Raw genomic sequence first — 21,065 nt, forward strand, 5'->3', positions numbered from 1 at the left:
TGGTATGGTACGGCAACCCCAAAATCTGCATGCAGTCTAGGCCTGCTGTGGTAGCATGAACCAATATCCTAGTTTGAATGATGTCAATGCCCCCCTATTTTTGGAGTCTAATCTCTGATGTGTAATACTGCCATAGGGCCTATTCAACAAGCGCTCACTCTCATTAATGTTTAGTGACAGAGCTGCAGTCTGTAGGTGAGAGCAGCGTAGACATGTGACCTTTTACCTATTTATCATAATACAAATCCGTCCAAAGCATTCTCTCAATAATCTTTCTAGGCTTTTATAGTATGTCTACAATGCTAAGTAATTGAAAATTTGACTGTTGTTATGTAGTAGTACATTGGCACTATCTCAATTGTCTTAGAGTTATGAAATATGGTTATGGAACTATACCTACAGTAGCTCGTCTCTAACTGCACTAGATGGCCAACTGGTTAACTAGTCATGATTCAACAAAGTTCATTTTACATTTTTTGATATAGCAAAGGAATTTTTATATTTTAGTGGCATTAATGTAAATTGTTTATGTCAAGTTAAAATCACATTTATCATTTCGTCCATTTTTGCCCATTTTGCACACAATGTATTTAACTTATTTAAGTGCCTCTTTAGCAACTTAGCCAACCCTGAATCCAGCCTAAGAGTAAAAAATAAAAATATATGCATACCACATACTTACACTGCTCGGACAATGGTCTTAAATATCTACATCTGTCGAGTCTGCAGAGTATTTTTTCTGCAGTTTTGTCCAGAGTTGACAGAAGGAAATCAAACCTGTTTGAGGTTAACCCTGCCCATTCAGTAAAAATACACAGTCCCTTATGACTGGACCTAAATATTCAATAGGATATCCGAGAAAGGAAACCCTTACCCACACGTCTAGCATACTCTTATGAATATTTATCCATCTGCAGTCGTTTTGGAACATAGCACAGCGTTGTACTACAGCATTAGTTTCTGACAGCTCACGAGTGGCCCATCTGTAGTCTCCTCCACCAAGCAGTCTTCCTGGCTCGTGTCGAACGTGATGAAGGACTCACAGAGGTTCCAGGGGATCCCGTATCAATAGGAAAAGCTTAGCACAGAATTACAGCGTTAGCAAAATTTACTGATTGTATTAAAGGCTCTTTAAACTCATGAAGCAGGTAGTAAACCACATCGCTTTGGCAGGTTAATGAGGAAGCAGAATTGACTGGTTATGCAATCACACAGATATAGAGGCGAGAAGGTTTATTTGCCGAAGGATTTTTAGATGACAGTAAATTGGGTGCTGTTGGGCTTTTCATTGCAGGATACCAAGACACATCCAGAAAGAAAGAAAAAAATAATAAGTTCTTGGATGCATTATCTTTATGTGCTCCCAGATGGGGTTGTTCGAAGTGCACACAACTCAGCAACACAAGATGAAATTGAAAAGATAGATGTCCAACTGGAATACATTACTCAGCACATAGGTCAACCTGCAAAGGGGTCCCATGTGTGTGCCTTTTCTAGATTCATAATGCAGTGTCTCTATACTGCTGTCACAATGTGTATTAAGTCAGAACAGAGTAGATCTCTCGACGTTAATTATTGAGATTTAAAAGAATTTGTACATTTTTGGAGTACAAGAAGCTCTCATTGTTCACTGGCTTTGTGGATCAGCGCCCAGGCATAACCTTTACTGAGCTCAGCCAGGAGAAAAGAACCAACATGTCGTGCAAACCACACAGCCATGACGAATTGTATTGGTCTGTGTTCATGCATGCACAATGTACATATTTTTAATCATCACTGCTTGGTCTTTGGCCTCTGGGCAAGAAGTAGGAGGTAGGGAATTATCATTTTCATCAACTTGATGTTCAGTAATGTTTCTTAACCTGTCACATTAATGTTTAATGGTTCTGTGCAATGTTATTTCCCTCACAGGTATTTCTGTAATGATGCAAACCTGTCAAAATCCATTGATTTCAAAAAAGCCCAAAAATTGAGATGCACACTGTTCCCGGACCTTCAACATTATTTTCCAAATCTAAGTCTCTTTGCACACAACAAAACAGCTTTATTTATGACACTTGTTTTACATTGCAACAGCTGTAATGATTTAAAATAAGGTGTTCTTTCAAAGCCAAGCACATTTAGGCCTCTTAGCATTTTACCAGTTGGCAGCACACCACCATTTTAACAGCAAAAACATATTCCTGAAGTACGGAAAGGCCATAGCTCTTCTAAATGTTTGGCAAAAAGAATAAGATGTTGTAACCCATAATGATGTAAGTCCCAACATATGAGGAACAAGATGCTGTGATGTGCTTTGGAACAGCTATCGGTTGGACGGTCAGCATAAGCTGTGGGTCTCTTTGCACTTCGCTGTTTTCAGATGCAGCCGATCATCTAAAGCTGGATCCTTACGCATGCAAGGGGGGTTAAAGGAAAAGAGAGACAGTAAATGCGAACCCAGCTTGCAATTACCATTTTGTGCTCCCCTTGTGAGGCTCATTCAAAGTAAATAATTAAGCTTTTCATTGAAGAAACACCAAGCCATTTAAACAAGCTGCTTAAGAGAGCTGGGGTTGATTTAGGAGACGGACCTTGAGACAGACACAAATTAAAGAGTAGCCAAGGACGTCTTGCTTGTTTAGAACGTGTGCATGTGTGTGTGCCTAGGGCTGTTTTCAATATGGTTTAGGAGGATGGAGATAAAAAGTGTGCAGTATTTTCCTTACTTTCCTTAACTTTTTTTTGGCCCTTTTTTGCAGTAACTCATTTTCACCCCCTGACACGTTTCTTAAATGATGTGCTTTTTCGCTCTGGCAGAATAGAGAGAAACCGAAGCCATTCCCTCGTTGAACCCTGGGAATTTGAAGCTACATCATATTCTCAAGCAGTCAGGAACGCTCTGCTGACTGTGTGGTAGCATATTTCACAATGAATCGTCTGCTGCCAAAATCAACCGCCTGCTTCCTCTTCCTCTAAAACACATTGATACTCCGTGTTGGCCGAGTCGTCCTTTCCTTCGGCCTGCCCTGCCATGTCACTCCACACATCCTTACATCATCATCTGACCCCTAAAGTCAGCATTTAGTAGCATAACAGTAATCTCAAACCAATCGTAAATCTCCTAGAGAGAGTGAGACCTCTCCACGGACATGCAGCAGATTCTGTTTTGGTCTTATGGAGGCCTAACATAAAGCTGGTAGGGTTTGGGTATCTGCCACCTTCTGTATTAAAGCCTTGCTCTCTAAGCACTTTCTGGGTGCAGGGCATACGGACTCAATTACCATACAAAGCCATTCTGTAATGTGGCGGTTACGTGCGCTCCACCTAATTGACCCTTGTTGTGCTGAAAGATTTCTGGACGGCTAAGGAGCGTCGGTGGTTTGCAACACTGCTCACTCATCATTCCAACCACATGGGCCTTTGCCCTTTGACTTGACATATGAACGGCATTATCACGTACACATGCTCCTCTTCAAAAATGATTTTCACGGACCCTTCAGTAAATTGCAGTAGGATCCTAGTGTTACATCGGTCTTGTGTTAATTACCTCTTTTGTGGTTTCTTTCCGTGCATGTGAAAGTATTTGCCTGAACTGAATAGCAGTAAAAGCATTGCGGTTATACCTCACACGCCCGAACAACTCTTTTCAAAGTGCTTTTTTCCGTTTTTGGGTTTAAGAAAAGAAAATAGCTTTAATTTCTCAGGTGTTTCTCGGAGAGAATAGCGTGAGGTTACATGCCCATAAGGAGCAAATGGCTGGATAATAGAGATGACTTTTTTAATCCGCGTTTGAATGCGTGCCCGTTGCTACAGGCACGCATTTTTTTGCGAGGGACACATACTGCTGCTGGTAATGAGAAAATGTCTTGATATCAAAAGATTTGTTCAAAGCAAATCGCACATCATGTTTTGTTACAAATGGTTTCAAACGTTTCAAGCCAAACTGACACATTGAGGCATTAGTTTAATCGTTGTGTGATTGAAGGAGAATCGTAATCATTTCTTATCTTTCTATGTTTAAAAACAAATTGTGGATATTGAGAATCAGCTTGGTGTTTTGATCTAACATGCCTTTGCAGTAAATGCTGGTTTGTGACTCACTGATGTGCATTTATTTTGAAGCTAACACTTGTTGAAAGTACCCTGAGGAAATAATGAATTTCTCATTGTTCTTATTCATACCTAATGGAAAGTTCTGGATTTGTCAGTTATGTTCAGTTAAAGTATTAAGCTTTTTTATTTTTTTTAAATAAGATTTCTCATGAGAAATAAAATGACACACAAATGAGACACATGCACTAACAATTTGTATGACTTTAATAAGAAACAACTAGAAAGAAAACTGACAGCTCTGTAATGCCAATTGTTTCTCCCATGCAGTCTGGAGATTAAACTCAGAGCAAATAAAAACATCTGCTCAACCCTTCTGCTTCTCAGATGTTTCTCCTGAGAGCAAAAAAATCTAAAGTCTCTATTAAAGTTTTGGAAGAGATCTCAGAAATGTCGCAAATGACTCTTAAATTTCCTAATAAAGTCTGGAAATCCAAAGGCAAGATAATTAAAGATTTCTTTTAAATTTCAAACATTTCTTATTAAATTCATAAATCTGATTATTTTAACTATATACAGTACTGTGCAAAAGTCTTGTTTTAGAAGTTTTAATATCCATCCCTACTTATTTTTCAATCTATTTTATTAAGATACAAACAGAAAATACAGGAAATATGTACAAAAAAATTAAAATTACATTTTCAGGACTAAATGTCTTCTTTATGCATTGTCAGTGTTTAGTGTGACCTCTCTTGGCACTAAACACATCTTGAGCATTTTTTAAGTAGAATTAAGTAAAAAGATTAATTTCTTTAAAATTAGAAATTAAGATTTTATTTTATTTAGGTTCAGTTAGCTCAAGTGGAAGCAGAGTTTACCCTATCAGTTTACATTTTTATACAGTTTTTAATACTAAACATTCTTAAAAAGGATTTACACATCTTTTTGCATTAAGCCTTTAACACATTATGTGTCATTTTGTGTTGATTTTGTGTTAAAATATAACACAAGTTGTGTTAAAAGTAACACAAAATGTGTTGTTTCAATAATAACACTTTTAGGGCCAGATTTACTAAACAGGGCAAATTAGCGCATGAGCGCAATTCCAAAAATGCGCTGATGGGAGTGGTGATATCTGCGGGTTATTTACTAAAAAAGCGCTAATTAAATAACACAGGCGCAACAGCTGATTTCCATAATGACCAACCAATCTACTAAGAGCAGCGCAAATTAGCGCATGGTTGCAAATAAGCAGAGATGATGCCCCTGCAGGTGCATGTGATATACAGGCCGATAAATAAAGGCAGAGAGACGCGTGAACTTATCTGGTAAAATGATCCTGGAAATCCTCTCCCTTCTACCATGCAGTCTCTGATTTCTGCGATGTCTCCTCCTAGCAACAACAATTGCAGCCATTTCGAGCGCAAAATGATTTAAGACATGCTTTTTTTCGGCGTTAAATAGTCGCGCAAATGCCATACATAACACATGCGCAAACATTAGTAAATCGCGTTGCGTGAATCATTTAAATAGTCTCCTCCCAAAATGTTTGCGTCTGAAAGGGAAACTCCTAGAAATGCATATGCAATCAGGTCAGTCGCAAAAAGAACTAGACCACACCTTTTCAGCGCTAATGATCCACTGCGCGTCTTTAGTAAATTCCGACATCGCTATTTACCGCCAAAATGATGGTTTACGCTGGCGCAAGCGCTTAGTAAATCTGGCCCAAAATGTGTTGTCCCAGAATCAACACTAATGTGTTGTTTTTAACACATTCGTTCTAAGAGTGTATACACATTTCTTGTATTTTTTGCAGTGGGTTGTATGATCACTATAAAATATAACACAAGTTGTGTTAAAAGTAACACAAAATGTGTTGTTTCAAAAATGATGGTTTACGCTGTTGCAAAAACAACAAATCGAATTTTGGCATGGTGGCCTAAGACTTTTGCACAGTACTGTATATACAATAATAAAAGTTATACAGTACGGCTCTATACTCTTAATGATAGTCAACAATAGTCTAAAATCTGTTTTAGCTCCACAAAGGCCTGTTTCTTTTAGGTTTGTCATTGCCAAAAAGCTTTAGTAAGTCGCGTCACGTCCACCACTGCAAGTTTTAGCAGAACAATATCATAGTCTTCTGTCATAAGCAGCCCACCCACCAACCATATAATTGAGTTACAGTGAGTGCAGCCAGTTTCATCCATTGGAGAGCATATAAAATCAGACACAGGTATTAAAGATTCTGGGATTTCTCGGACGATTGGATTATCAGACTTTCCTTTATCATTCCAAGTCATCATTTCTGGATGCAGATTTGGAAATGAGCCCAGATTCAAGGTCACTGTTTAGCTCTGAATGTATATCTATCACTGTGTGGTGTAGGTACACAGTCCAGTGTTGTATGTGTAACACGAGAGTGTGTGTGTAGCATTCTGTGGTCTACAGCCCAAACCCTAATCACCTCCCCAAATAAACAGACCTCCAGTTAATGATCCGTGCAGCCATTTTACGCTGCAGCGTTCCCCAAATAACTTTCCGTGGCCTTTTAAAAGTAGCAATTTTAACAGGTGCCACTTTTTCTGGCTCAGGAGCATAGCTGCTAACCAATCAATTTCTACAGCAGTAATCCCTGGCTTGAGAAGATCCTGTTTCCTATCAATTAACGTGGATTGGCGTTCAGAGGCGTCCTTTGTTTACAGCCCTGCAATGAACAGCTGGCCTATCTAACCTTCATCTGAAATGCCATGGTGCTCTAAAACCCAGCCGGAGCTATTTGGCTCCTGGCAGTTTTGCTAAGCAAAGAATGCTTCTTGAATACACCTAAATCCTTAATAAATTCCTCTTCTACCTCAACAACACCATTAAACACACATTTTTGCTCAGCAAAGCTGTAGCAAACTAAGCTCCTGCAGTCAATCTAAAAGATCCTCCCATCATTGCATATTCATGATACTTTAGGGAGCATTGCACAACTTCAAAAAATCGTTTTCTGTTGAAAAGCTTAAATTTACATTCTCTTGAGTCGTATGAAGGTTGAATTACGGCTGTGCTGAGAAAGCCAATGGCTCGGGCTTATTCATTGGCCCGGGCTGGAATGTGTTGTCACCTTCAGACGCGATGCGTGTGTAAACACAGTTAATCCTCGCAGTGCCGTTTCCACAACTCTCCTCAAAAATAGTCCACAGGAGAATCCCGTGGAGCACACGGACCCCCTGGTTTACCTTGTCACAGAATCTGAAGAGCAGGAAACAAGACGTAGTCGTGAGGTATAGCCGCAACAGCGGGGAGTCGTAAATCTCAAGCTTGGCTCTGTGTGCATCGAGGCCTCTGGTAGGGAGGTTATCCATTGCACAGTAGAGGAGAAACATCCCTCTTCCACGCTGCAGAAAAAAAACAGAAGCTTATGAAAGTGCAGGCGCTTTGGAAGAGCAATGAGGAAAGAATCTGTGTTTATCTCATCACTAGGCAATGCTCTTACACTGCTTTAGGGAGTATAGGCACAACCAACTAGTCGATTAGTGTGTTTTATATTTAAATAGCATGCTCACAGTGTACTTTACAGTTTGCATGGTAAAACCTTGGTAGGTTTAAGCCCATCACCTTTAAAGCCTTGCTGCCACAGCCATACATATTCAGATGAATGTCCTTGGCTATTGTGTTTAGCACCTTGAACATTTTTAAAATTGTTACATTTAAATAGCCTGCTTCTGAATGCATGAACACATCTTGCAAATACTGCATGACCAGCCTTATTATACAGAACTACAAGTTAGTCAAATAGTTTAAAAAAATTTAACATTAAAGAAAACCATATACTGTATGTCTGTGCTATTTTGCAATGTTTTCAATTACCATTGTTTATTATGGCCTGTAATTGGATTTTAATATTACCGCTTTCCAGCTGAAGCCAGATGCACACTTTACATTGTTGTCAATGGTTACACAAACTAACTGTAACTGGTCTAAGTATACATTTCAGGCTTAGTAATAATCAAATGTAATGCGTAATGTGCTTGCATAGATTAGTGTGCCTTAGAGATTCAATATGTCCTTAAAAATAAATTGGATGCACGTGTAGTTTGTTCATTGAAACTTTTTCTTTTCCCCTGAATAAAATTCAGAGGGCATCTGAAATATATAGACATGCCCAAAATGCTGCATTCCTCAGCACAGCCCTAAACAGTAGACGTACTGTTTTTCTTCAAAATCGCTGTCGTTTTAAGACTCCGTCTAAATTGCAACCAGCATTCTAAAGCACATTTAAAATGATCAAATAGCCTAATGCAAGATTAATGAAAAGTCTGTAAATGAATAAGAATTTCCAAAAGCTAAGACTAGTAATTATGTTGGCCTCAAGCTGAGATTCTAAAAGATGTTTTGTACTCTCTTAATGCTTGTAAAAGGAAATCAAAACAGCTGTGTTTCACTGTGATAAAGCCCCGACTTCCTCTATTTCCATCAAGCCCCATTATCTAATTCTTTCCAAAAGTCTAAGAACCAAGTCTTCTTCTAATTACTAGAGGAAATTAATTAAGTCATCAATGCGATAACACAGATTATACACATGGGATGACTGACGGCCATTCTGAACAGAGAACCATCATCTCTTTGCCTCCGAGGAACCTAAACAGCAGAATTTATTCTCTTTGACCCCAATTACTTGAGATCTTCTTTACCATCAACTAATCAGAAATGGAAAGAGTAACTGGCCTCCAGTTACTGTTTTTTTCCCCAGTCTTACCACAGAGATGGTGGTTATAAACATCTTATCCACTTGCTTGGAGGTCTTACCTGACATACAGATGAATTACTTGAAGTAGCCTACAGTACTTGTTTCAGGTTATTGAAGCAGGAACCGTTTCTTGTCTGATTAATTTTCTTTACAACTCTTTTTCATTCAATACAACCTTCATTTTCTTTGCTATTTCCACAAAATATAAAATATGTATGTTTTATGTAAGGAAGAATTTATGAATATTTGATGCAAATGTACACATAGGAGTTATTTATAAAGCTCTGTAAGATGTGAGTTAAAGGCTTTTATACAAACGCTGAGTGGTTTGATAAGTGGTTGAAGCATCTGCAATTTATAGCATTTCTTTCACGTGTGCACACTTATAAACAAATGCAATAAATTTCTGGATGTGGAGGACTTCGGAAAAAACAAAGTTACAATCATTTCGAGCTTTGGCTAGCAAATGTTTTTAAAAAATTTTTAAAAATCAATGTGAAAAAACCACATTAAAAGTTATCTTTTACTGTATATGGCATGAACATACCTCAAATTTCAATTCGGCAAGGCTTTCAACATAGTTGCATTGTGTACACCCTTAAATAGACAAAAACTGTGTACTGCGATAAGTGAAGTCAATCACAATAACACAATTTTTTGTGCAATAAGTTCATTTGTGGGTATTCATGGCCATTTGCTCACATAGGAAAATAAAACTATGTCTGTGAAAGATTAGCCTTTTCCGGTATCAATATGCTGCTATACTATTTTGGAAAATGTCTCCAGTGGTTATCTCATCATTGCCCAACTGCTAAACTTCATTCTGAATTCAGTGTTACTATAGCTCAGCAGTTGCGGAGTCAGATAGTAGACTGTTGTCTCTAAAATGTCTTGGCTCAATCACACAGCAGGAAGGCAGAACCCACTATTTCCTTCTCCCATCCTGATTTTACAGCACTTTTTATTACTACTGGAGGAGGCTATAATATCAAATCAGATTTAAGGGTGATTTGTGTCAAACATGTTGATAGTATTTTATGGAGCAGTTAGTTAAGTGGTATCACAAGCTTCTATAAATGTCTGGGTAAAGAATGATGTTAATGCATTGTAAGATATGAAATATTCATAGCTTATTATACCTCTGCAGCATTTCCTTTAGGCAAGGGCTGAGGATAATTTTTTTAAGCTTGATATTTTGTGTCAAGTCAGAGTCGGTTTAATCTCGTTTCTGAGTTTATTTGTAATTTAGGAACTTCTCAGTAACACAGGAGATAACATTAAGGATGCAATGAATTCTGAGTATAAGGCTCAGCAATAAGAATTTTTTCTTCTGGTCTGATTGTGCTAGTGCCCCGGACCCCAGTTTGAAAACTAGACAACGCTTGACATCCTTATTGTTGAGCCTTGCTGTTTATTAATGATAGATAATAAATTACCACATGCTGTGGATAATCTGTGCTCACAAGCATTAACTGTTACACAAACATGACCTGGAAATATCCAATTTAACCTTTATATTTTCCTTCCACTTTTACAGAAATGTTGATGGACTCCACCACAGCAACCGCAGAGCTGGGCTGGACAGTATATCCTGTTTCGGGGACAAGTGACAGCAGTGTAAGTTTAAGTTACTCTTAGTGTGTTTCTGTGTTAACCTGGGTGTACTTCTAATGCAATTTCACATCCATTGACATGCACACAATTTATTAAAGGTCCCGTTCTTCCTGTGTTTTTGATTGTGTTTACAGTGCGGAATATAACACGTGTTCATGTTTCACGTAAAAAAAAAACACGCTGTATTTTTCACACTATTACTTATCTGTATACCGCTGTTTTACTGTCCTCAAAACAGGCTGATGTCTTCCTTGTTCTATGAAGTCCCTCCTTCAGAAATACGTAACGGGTTCTGATTTTGTAGTTTGTTTAGCGTGTTGTGATTCGATAGCAGCTTAGTTTGCCGTTAGCTTAGCTGGCGACTGAAGTATTCCTTTGGGCGGAGTTTAGTCAAAAAACAGTGATGTCATTAAAGCAGGAGGTAGAGGGCTGTAGTCCAAACCGGCCGTTCGCTGTAGGCTTTAAACAGGCGAATTATGTTAAAGTAAATATTAGGGATGCACCGATAGGATTTTTTTTGGCCGATACCGATAGTGATTTAAACAGGCAGCTTCTGGCCAATACCGATGCCGAAACCGATATTAAACGCTTGTATACAATACTATACAGTTGGTCTATTAGCTAGTTTATTTCTGCATCAAATTATTTTTACTGAACATGGATTTATCTAATTAATATTCAACTGACCAACATAATAAGAGAGGCACAAATTAAGCTAAAACAAATATAATAAGACAGCATGACAAACTTCAAAGGTGGTTTTTGCTGTTCAACATTTATTTTATTAACAACATTAACTAAATTTTTACATATAATGGAGTTCTTAAGGCAGTTAATTAATAAACAATCGGTATCTGCCTTTCTCGTGCTATTGCCGATATGCCGATGGTTTCAAATTCATCAAAAATCGGCCGATAAATATCGGCGGCCGATACATCGGTGCATCACTAGTAAATATATTGCCTGACATTACACTTTGAGCTTTATCATTTTAAAGGTATTATTTATGCTATTATAGCAACATTACACACTAACTAGGGTTTTAAAAATGGGATTAGAAAGAATGTGACCTTTAAGAATCATCCTCAGTAATGATTCTTGACGTTATATTCACACATTCATTATACTTCTGCTGGTGGTATAAATTAAGCAGCAAATGGTCTCTTTCTAATATTGTTTCATAATCTTTATAGTATATCTAAATAAATCAGATATTGACATATCAAGATATAATTGTATTAGCTATATTTACCGGCCCTTTTATTTTCCGTTCTCTAATGATTCAAGCCGTAATTTAATGCATATTTCTCCCAGATTGAGTGGGCGCCAAAGCGTGGGTTTCATCTAGGCACATGTCTGGTCGGCACCCACTGGTCAAATAGTAATTAATTGTTTCCTCTCACATATGAAGATCTATGTTCATCCAAGTGGTTCAGGAAGAAGAAAAATGTATCCCTGAGTAATTTGCTGGTGTATTTCTAAAACCACTCCCTGTTTTATTCAATTATTTATGCTTCTGTGTCTGTTTTGGGGGGATGGTTTAAATTATACCATGCGGTGTGTCTGGAAACAGTATTATATAAAAAAAGAAAACTGTGGGGAAACGGAAAAAAGTGGAAGGAGAAAAGAGGATAGTAGGCTGACAATGTGGTTGTATAACTTCAAAGTTTTTCGGATATAATTTTGCTCACCATATTCTCTTCGAACCTGAGGGCACGCAGCTTTTTCCGAACTGATTGGAGCAATCAATATAAAAGAACAAAGAGGTCCGGTGTCTCCAGATCTCAGGCTCTGGATTCAATCTGTGCGGAATAAGATTCACCTCTCTTACAAAAGAAGGAGAATTACACATGCTTTGCATCACCACATTTTTTTTGGCTTTACTTCTCTAAAGGTTTAACAAAACAACTGCAAACGTCAAATTACTTCAATACCACAGCTAATGGCAATGCCAATGCACGTCAAACAAAGATGAATGCGAAATGTGATATCACATAGTTCGAAGACTAAAGTTATATTCCATTCTGACACATTCAAAAATGTAGATTTCCAAAATGGCGATTCCAAATGAATTTTTCAGCGAGGAATGCTGGTGATCTGTCCAACTTTCACTTGCATTAATTTTGCAGTCTGACACCACATATTTTTAAAGGCATATACATTTACTTGAAGGAAACGAGATAGTGAATAGTCTCTATGAAGACACAGCACGCATTAACTAGTATCAGGGAATGGTGGTCCCCCGCAGCAGCGCTAAACAGGTGGGTTTCTGTAAACGTTATAGAGAGAAAGGCTTTAAGTTATTGTCTTACACCCCTGCAGAGCCTTGTGGGCTTAACTAAAGTATCAGTGTCAGTCAAAATATAGAGCACTCTATCAACAGTTGCCTTTCATGGCACTGAATAGCTTTGCAAAACAAACCCCCGTTGCAGAACTGTCAAGCAGAAAAAATCCAGATGTGAATTGTTTGTGCTATCATTTCTTCATTGACTTATTCATTTGTTCATTCATTCATTCATTTGTGCATTTATTCATGCTTATGTCCTGAGACAACAAACCTTATTATGTTATGCAGATGGAATATATGAAAGGATATAATTACGGAGCTTAACACTTACATTACAGAAAGATTTATGGTAAACGTTTATCCCTGGCAGGTGGGAGAGATGCATACTTTGTGTGCTTTCTGCTGTTATTATGTTTGACTCTACCCATTACTACACATCTCTGCATTGAGACTTGTTTTGACCTGCACACCTTTTCAAACTCTTTCAGTAATTTAAATACCCCAATAAATGAAAAGTTGGATTTTGTGGCTTTTAAAATGCCAAACTCTGTTCTTTGTAATAATGAACCAAAAACATATATGACATACAGTGCAGTAGATGATATGATCATTTAGTGTTCATGCAAGTATTATTTTCTGTTGTAGTCAAGTGCTTTCTAGCACTAGTCACTAGAAATAGTGATTAGCTAATCATAATAAGCCAATGTGTCAGTTTCTCTAAAACTCATACTTCATTTCCTTTACCAACCAGGAATTGATTGTGAAAGATGTGGTATAATGTGTCAAATGCAGTTTTGCTGGTGAGGGTGTAAGCTAAAGGCCACTGGCTATGTGAAATATGAATACTTTATTTTGTGTTCAAATACATAAGAGAGACGATACAAGATGTGTTAAAACAACACAAAATGTGTTGTTCCAATAATAACACAGAGATGTGTCTAGTTAGGGACAACACATCAAGGGCAAGATTTACTAAACGGGGCAAATTAGTGTGAGAGCGAAATTTAAAAAAAGCACAGATGGAAGTGGTAATAGCGGCGGTTTAGAAACGTCTAGCATTGTGTGACTCTTAGTGACTCCATGTGCTCTATGATTCCTCTTTTTTTAGCAGCAATTGGAGCCATTTCAAGCGCAAAATGATTTAGGTCATGCTCTTTTTCAGCATTAAATAATGGGGCAAATACCAGTCATATCACACGCTCAAACCTTAGTAAATCACGTTGCGTGAATCATACATAATCTCCTAATAAATCGTAACAGTCTATATTTATTGCCAAAATTATGGTTTGTTTTGGCTGTTAGAAAATCTGGTCCTAAATGTGAACACCATCATTTTCAATATTTTACTATGTTCTTACCTTAACTTAGACAAATGAATACTGTACATACCTATCTTTTTTCAATGCGTGCCCTTTTAATCTTTGTACAGCGCCTCGTGAATGTGTTAGCATTTAGCCTAGCCCCATTCATTCCTTAGAATCCAAACAGGGATGAATTTAGATGCCACCAAATGCTTCCATGTTTTCCCTATTTAAAGACTTTTATTACATATTTACACAAGTAAGTATGGTGGCATGAAATAAAACATTTGTTTGCATCCTAAGGAATGAATGGGGCTTTGCTTAAATGCTAACACATTCACGAGGTGCTGTACAAAGATTAAAAGTGCAAGCATTTAAAAAAGATAGGTATGTATTAATTTGAGTTGAGGTAAGAACATAGTAAAATATGGAAAAACGGTTGTATTTTTTTTAACTAGACATAAAATCTGTTGTTTTAACCCAGCCGTTTAACCCAAGTGTAGTTTCTCTAAAACTCATACTTCATTTCCTATTCCAACCAGGAATTGATTGTGAAAGATGTGGTATAATGTGTCAAATGCAATTTTACTGGTGAGGAATATGGTTTTGCTTTGTGAATATGAACACATACAACTTAATGTTTTCAATGACCAAGCAAACATGTTCTTTGTGAATTAAACGATATAACCCTGAACTCAATACTATTCATTGTAAAAAAAAAACTGAATGAAACTAGTAGAGACAAAAAATAGAGAAGAACTTTGAATCTGAGTTGGGTTAAGCATACGTTACTGTGCGTACATTGTACATGTGAACTGTTTCATTCATTTGAATAACCTAACAATTTAATACAGCAAAGCATTTTTTCTATCGTTAAATTAGCGGAGAAAAGTGGAAAGTGGATTCGAACACACCCTAAATGCACCTGCGCCATGCGGTTCAGACTGCATGCTTAGATGGTTAAAATAGGGCCCCATGTGTTTAAAGTCTGAAGTTTATATTTGTGCATCAGTTTTTTTAATACTGTGGTAATACTTCGGTTTTCAAACATTTAATGTACAATGACTTTTATTTGTAACTTCTATGGTGTGTGCGTATTCTCACCCTAATGCTACAAATGAAACCATTACTGGCTTAGTTAGATAACACCATTACAGAGACTTCACAGATGTTTATAAATGTTAAACCCACGGTTGGTCATGCATCTTAACTTGTTGCTTACTGGTGCAGAACATGAAAATGAGGCAGTACATTTGTGTAACTAATTGTAGTGTGTGGTCGTATTTCGACTGCCTCTAGGTCCAGATCAAAACACTCTCATTAATCAGCTGTGACTTTATTTGCATGCTAATGACTGTTTTGCTAGTGCTTATAAACAATGACATGAAACTTGACTGGGTTTTGCTGTAATTGCGAATGTGAATCTGCGGTACATGCCACAAGTGCTAAAAGTTAAAGGGATAGCTCGTACAAAACTAACATTTCTGTGGTCAATTACTCATCCTTATGTCACTCCAAACCAGTACTGTGTGACTCTGTTCCTGCCTTGAAACACAAGATGACACATTTGTAAGTAGACATGTGCCAGTGATCAGTAATCATGGTAGTGAAAATGCAAGGTACTGTTGTGTTATTGTGGGCACAATTAAAGTAAATTGGGTATAAAGTTGTAAGTCCTGCTTAAAATGTTTGATAAACTAAGTCAAATTTATTTGCAACCACCTTAAAGGGACACTTCACTTTAAAAAAAAAATAGCGTCATTGTCCAGCTCCCCCAGAGTTAAACATTTGATTATTATCGTTTTGGAATCCATTTAGCCAATCTCCGGGTCTGGTGGTACCACTTGTAGCATAGCTTAGTATAATCCATTGAATCTGATTAAACCATTAGCATCACGCAAAAAAATGACCAAAGACTTTCAAAATTTTCCCTATTTAAAACTTGACATGCAGTAATATTACGCAAAAAAGGCCCCTTGGTTACTTTCAATAGCAGGGGACTATTTTCGGGCACTGCATGATATCATTGCGCCTCCTGCAGCCATGGTACGTCATTAAAGTCCTTGATTATTATCCCAGAATGAGAGTATAGTTTCTTGTCATATCGGCCTAGAAAATCGCAACTTTGAAATTTACGTCGGTCTTAGTACACGATGTAACTACAGCAAAGTCAAGTTTTAAATAGGAAAAATACAAAACTCTTTTTTTAAGCACGATGCTAATGGTCTAATCTGATTCAATGGATTATGCTAAGCTATGCTAAAAGAGGTACCGCCAGACACGGAGATCAGCTGAACAGATTCCAAAACAGTAAAAAGCAAATGTTAACTCTAGGGGAGCTGGAAAATAAGCATATTTTCAAAAAAAGTTGAGTGTCCCTTTAAAAAGCAGCACTTGGAAATGTCCTAAATCGGTTCCACTGTGGAATGACCTAAAGCTGGTCTATAAAGAGTATTATAGCATTTTGGGGTCATTTCATCAGGAAATCAAATCCCATGTCAAGATTTAAACAAGCAGCCCCTGGCAGCGGGACTCTTTTGTCGTGTCCTTGATTTATATGAAGAGAGATATAAACATGATCCACATGGAGATGGAGAGGGACAAGGCTTAAAGAAGCAATAGGAAGCTTGTTTGTCTAACTTCACATGTTGTGCATTACCAGTGCATGGAGGTAATTGAAAGTGACTGCCAAAGACAGCTCAGTTTGTAGGTCGGGTCTCATTTTTGGTTTTCATTGCTCTATCTCTTTCAATCACTCTTCCTGTCCTTGTCACTCCTGATGGTGGGGATCTCTGTACCTCGCTTGGGGTTGTATCCCACTGCACTTTAACTCAAATATCTGGATGTCATTTGTCTCGTACGTCCCCTCAGGACAAATGTCTCTACGTGTCTCTATCTGTCAGAAATCCCACAACTGCAAATTGGGTAACTCTCCCTCAGGAGCTGTCAGGCACACTCCCTCTCGTCTCCGAATGAATTGTTTATTTACGCAGATCCATGATGTATTTCTCAGTCCGAGGAGCGCTTTGCACACAGCCCATCTACATTGCAATGAGATGTGAAGTCAGCACATATCATCGAATGACATTACAAATGCTGTAATACAAACGATAACCCTGGGAGAGCTTTAATTGCTGGCTTCATGCAAACTTCATAAAGTTATGACAGTTTATTTGTAAAAGACGCTGAGGTCTAAATACATGTTCAGAGATGTGCCATAACGGAGCAATTAATAAAACAGAACTCTTGATCACGTCCAGATTCTCTGTCCCCCGAAGCTAGACTTTTTCATAATTCAGTGCGAGCTCGCTGCGGTTCCACACGGCTGGACCGAGGGCGAGTCTCTGTCTGGGAGACTTATAGATTAAGGCTCAGTTGAACTTTCTCTCTTCTTGGGTGGCTGGGGAGTTATCGATTCTGAACTTTCTTCTAGAAGAACATTGTGTAATATATCACAGGGCCCCTTTTCCCATTGCAACTTATGAAAAAATGCAAGTTTAATTTGGATTTTTTTCTTTTTCGGTTTCTCAAAAGAGCCTGTGTTTAATGATATTCCACTCCATTCTTCACTGCAACTCTATGGCTTGGCTTTTTATTGAATTCATTCAAAATATTACATCTGCTTAGGAAAGTAACAGGGCACCTCTCCTCAACAAGCCACAAAACTTTCAAAAATGTAAACTTTTGTAAAAGAGATTCTTGTGTTTGCAAGCACTACTAATTATCACAGCCAGCGGTCTAGTTCAAGTTCTTAAGACAGTAGAAAAAAAAGAAAAGAGGACACATTCAGTCTTTTCTTGTTATCATAAAAGACCAGATCTGGACCATATGGGGCCAAGGTTGTGTTCTCATCCAATGGACCGAAGATCTGCGTTCTGCACTAGCAGTCTTTGTGATTGTCCTTCTTATGTTTGATTGTGACCCTCAAAGCATAGCCTGACCTTAGACCTAATGGCACCATAATTTTGTTGGTGCTTTTTGTATTTAGGTGCAGTGGCGGCTCGTGACTGCTCATCCGAGGGGCACAAATTTAAAATAAGTGTTCATGTGTGTTGCTTGTGTCTTTGTCTTGCCTGAAAAATGCGCTCTCCTTCTCCCTCTCATAATGGGAGAGGGAGGGTGTTACTGCGCCGAGTCGAAGTACTCCCAAAAGTGCGTTTCCGCCATACAATATAGTTCCTCTTTTAAATCCGCTTAGAAAAGCTCTAAGTTTTATTTTGTACCACCAAACTTGCTCGTATAACTACTCGTCTTAAATAGGAAAAACGTTGATGTGTTTGGTCACTTCTAACTTTATCTCTGAGTGGTACCATTGAATGAATGGGGCTAAGCTAAATGCTATCGAAGTGTCGCAGCGCGCCCCAGCGCTTACGTGCACGCACTAAGATGATAGAGGGATGTATCAACTGTTCTTAGTTAAAGTAATAACATATTTTAATATTGAAAATGAGTAGACTATTCCTTTAAGAAAAGTCAACTTAATTTTATAAGTTATAACAACTCACCAGTAGTTATAACAACTCATCTCTAGTCAAGATAAATAAAAGTAGGTTGAAATGACTTGTAAATCTGAGTTGATTCAACAAAAAATTTTAAGGCAGCAAAGTATTTTTTACAGTGCATGTTGTGACGAACTTCGCATCGAGCCCCCTCGAAAAAAGAAGTCGCTGCCACCACTGTTTAGGTTCCTGTAAATAGCGATGTGAACCAGCGGTGGACCACCCCTAAAAGGCCTCTCCACACTGTAAAAAATTATATCAAATCAAATTATATTTTTGTGTTACTTTAACTAAATGTCACAATCTTGGCCCAGTGTCATTATCATCACCTGTTCCTCATCTGTTTAATTAATCATCCTGTTTCTAGATTTGTTCTCATTAGTCCCTGTGTATATATTCCCCTGCCTTTGTTCCAGTCTTCGTCCGCTATTGTCTAATGTTGCTGTCGTGTATGTATCATCAGGTTTATTAAAGTTTATATATGTCTTCCTCGTCTCCTTCACCATGTTACCTAACACTAATCACAAGTCAAAACTTTAAAAAGTAGGTTGAATTGACTTGCATAATTAAGTTTAAACTTCATGCTCCATTTTTTTACAGTATGTTAGGCTCTGACCTCTTAAAATAGACTTTAAAAGAGGGCTCATCATTTGGGTCATTACAGTCATAATATGTACACTATTAATGATAACTTTAAAAATATTCTACAGCTATTAATAGCATATTAAACCTTAATCTTTTTTAGGCTGACATTTTACAAAATCACGGCTAGACCCCCAATAAATGCTCAATGCTGAATCTCCCTTATACATTTTGGTCAACACATGGTTATCCCTTAGCCACACACCTTTTGAGAGAATCCTGATAAAATAAAGATGTTTCTTTTAATTTCACACTCAGTGCTTGATCGCTTGCCTCTTATTATCTCTCATTTGGTTCTCCTTTTTGCCTCTTGTGAAAGAATGGCAGAGAAGCTGAGACAGCACAAAGGGAGGCCTTTTTTAACATTTGTTTGTATGGAGGGTCTTTAACCCACTCCTCTTTCCTCCCATATGCACTACCCTCTACTACTCAATTTCTCATTAGCAACCACCTTGCTTTTTTAATTCTTCCTAAATTGATTAGTCAGTGTGACAGGCAACAAACAAGAAGATGCTACACCCTGTCTTCTCTTGTTTAACAACCCTTCATCTCCACAATGCTTTGTGTTTAGTTGAAGAATGGGTCATCCTTAGGGAAAGAGGCAAGGTCAGTGGCTGCCAATGACCCAGGACATATCTGCCTGCTTGAACGGACAAGCACTTGGATATCAGAGACTTTTCTGTTGTGACTGTGGTTATGTGATATTACAGAACCAAAAGCTTATCCTTTGTTGTTATAGTGCTGCATAATGTTTAGTAAAATAATTTAAGAATTAAGGTGTAATTGTGAGAATAAAGTCATAATATTTTGGGTATAACATAATGGGTTGGTCTTATCCTAGTCCCAGACTTAAATTCATATTTGAGCTCATGCCCTTATTAAAAAAACGTTTGTACTAACATATCTTAATATATATATATATATATATATATATATATATATATATATATATATATTAGTACCATTGTTTTGTCTCAAGATGCACACCAGTATTATTTTTTTGTAAGATTTGTTTGTAAAAATACCTAAATGTCCTAATATAACTAATGCTGGGTACACCAAAAGATAATTGGGCTGATTTTAGACCAATTTCCCCCACTTCCGACAATCCTAGCTATGTCCCGATTATCTTAATGGTTCTAAAGATTATTTTATCAGATTTTTCCTTGGTGTGAGGTGTGTGAAGAGTTTCCAAACGTCGGAGCTGCCCCGATCGTGAATTGTAAATATTAAACATGTTTAATCAGAAATCCTGATGTATGGGGGGAACCCAAGGACAAACGCGCTCTTGAGATTATCATGTGAAACAAAACAATATTCAATCAACAAGCGAGATGAAGGAAGACGGAAGCAGCCAAGGATTTGATGCAAACTTGATGCAAAGTGAACTTGTATATATATGCAAAGTGAACTTGTACAGACCATGTTCCCGCTGTCTCCACGACTTCACCCAAAACCCTTTAAATTTTTCATTGAATTTTCTGTAAAAATCATTCCAAACACAATCATTGAAATTTCTTCCTGCATATCGTCCGCCATGCTTATTCTGAAGTCTCGCGAGATTTCCTGTGTTCACAGTCGAGACCCTGGTTGAAAATGTGTTTGTGTGTAGTGTGCTGTCTTTGACACATCATGGCACACAACACACTATAGCAGCAAAACAGTAAAATCTAGGATTTTTTTATCCTTATGTTTGTGGTCTATCAGATTTTGAAAATCTTTTGGTGTGTACCCAGCATTAGGCGTAGTCCTGGATTAATCTAAACCCTGTCTGGGAAACAGCCCAAGTCTTTAATGGGAAATAAAATCATCAAGTTTTGATTAAGTCAAAAGCATTGTTTTAAAGATAAAGTGAAAATTCTGAAAATTTTAGCATGGCAATAAATTATTTTTATTTTATTTTATTCTGACAAAAGTTCAGTATGTGATTAAAATACTATACGAAAAGTTAT

At 37.6% G+C, this 21,065-nt stretch overlaps 1 protein-coding gene across 2 annotated transcripts in view; it reads left to right on the plus strand.

Moving 5' to 3' along the window:
• The window catches only part of ephb2b (eph receptor B2b), a 168,121-nt gene that overhangs the window by 50,359 nt on the left and 96,697 nt on the right, over positions 1 to 21,065 (plus strand). For both annotated transcript variants that reach the window (XM_065241175.2, XM_065241176.2), the window contains exon 2: positions 10,308 to 10,387. In XM_065241175.2, the coding sequence (XP_065097247.1) occupies positions 10,308 to 10,387 (80 nt within the window). The remainder of the gene's footprint in view (positions 1 to 10,307; positions 10,388 to 21,065) is intronic.

This window comes from Paramisgurnus dabryanus, chromosome 14 (assembly GCF_030506205.2).
Source record: "Paramisgurnus dabryanus chromosome 14, PD_genome_1.1, whole genome shotgun sequence".
NCBI lineage: Eukaryota > Metazoa > Chordata > Actinopteri > Cypriniformes > Cobitidae > Paramisgurnus > Paramisgurnus dabryanus.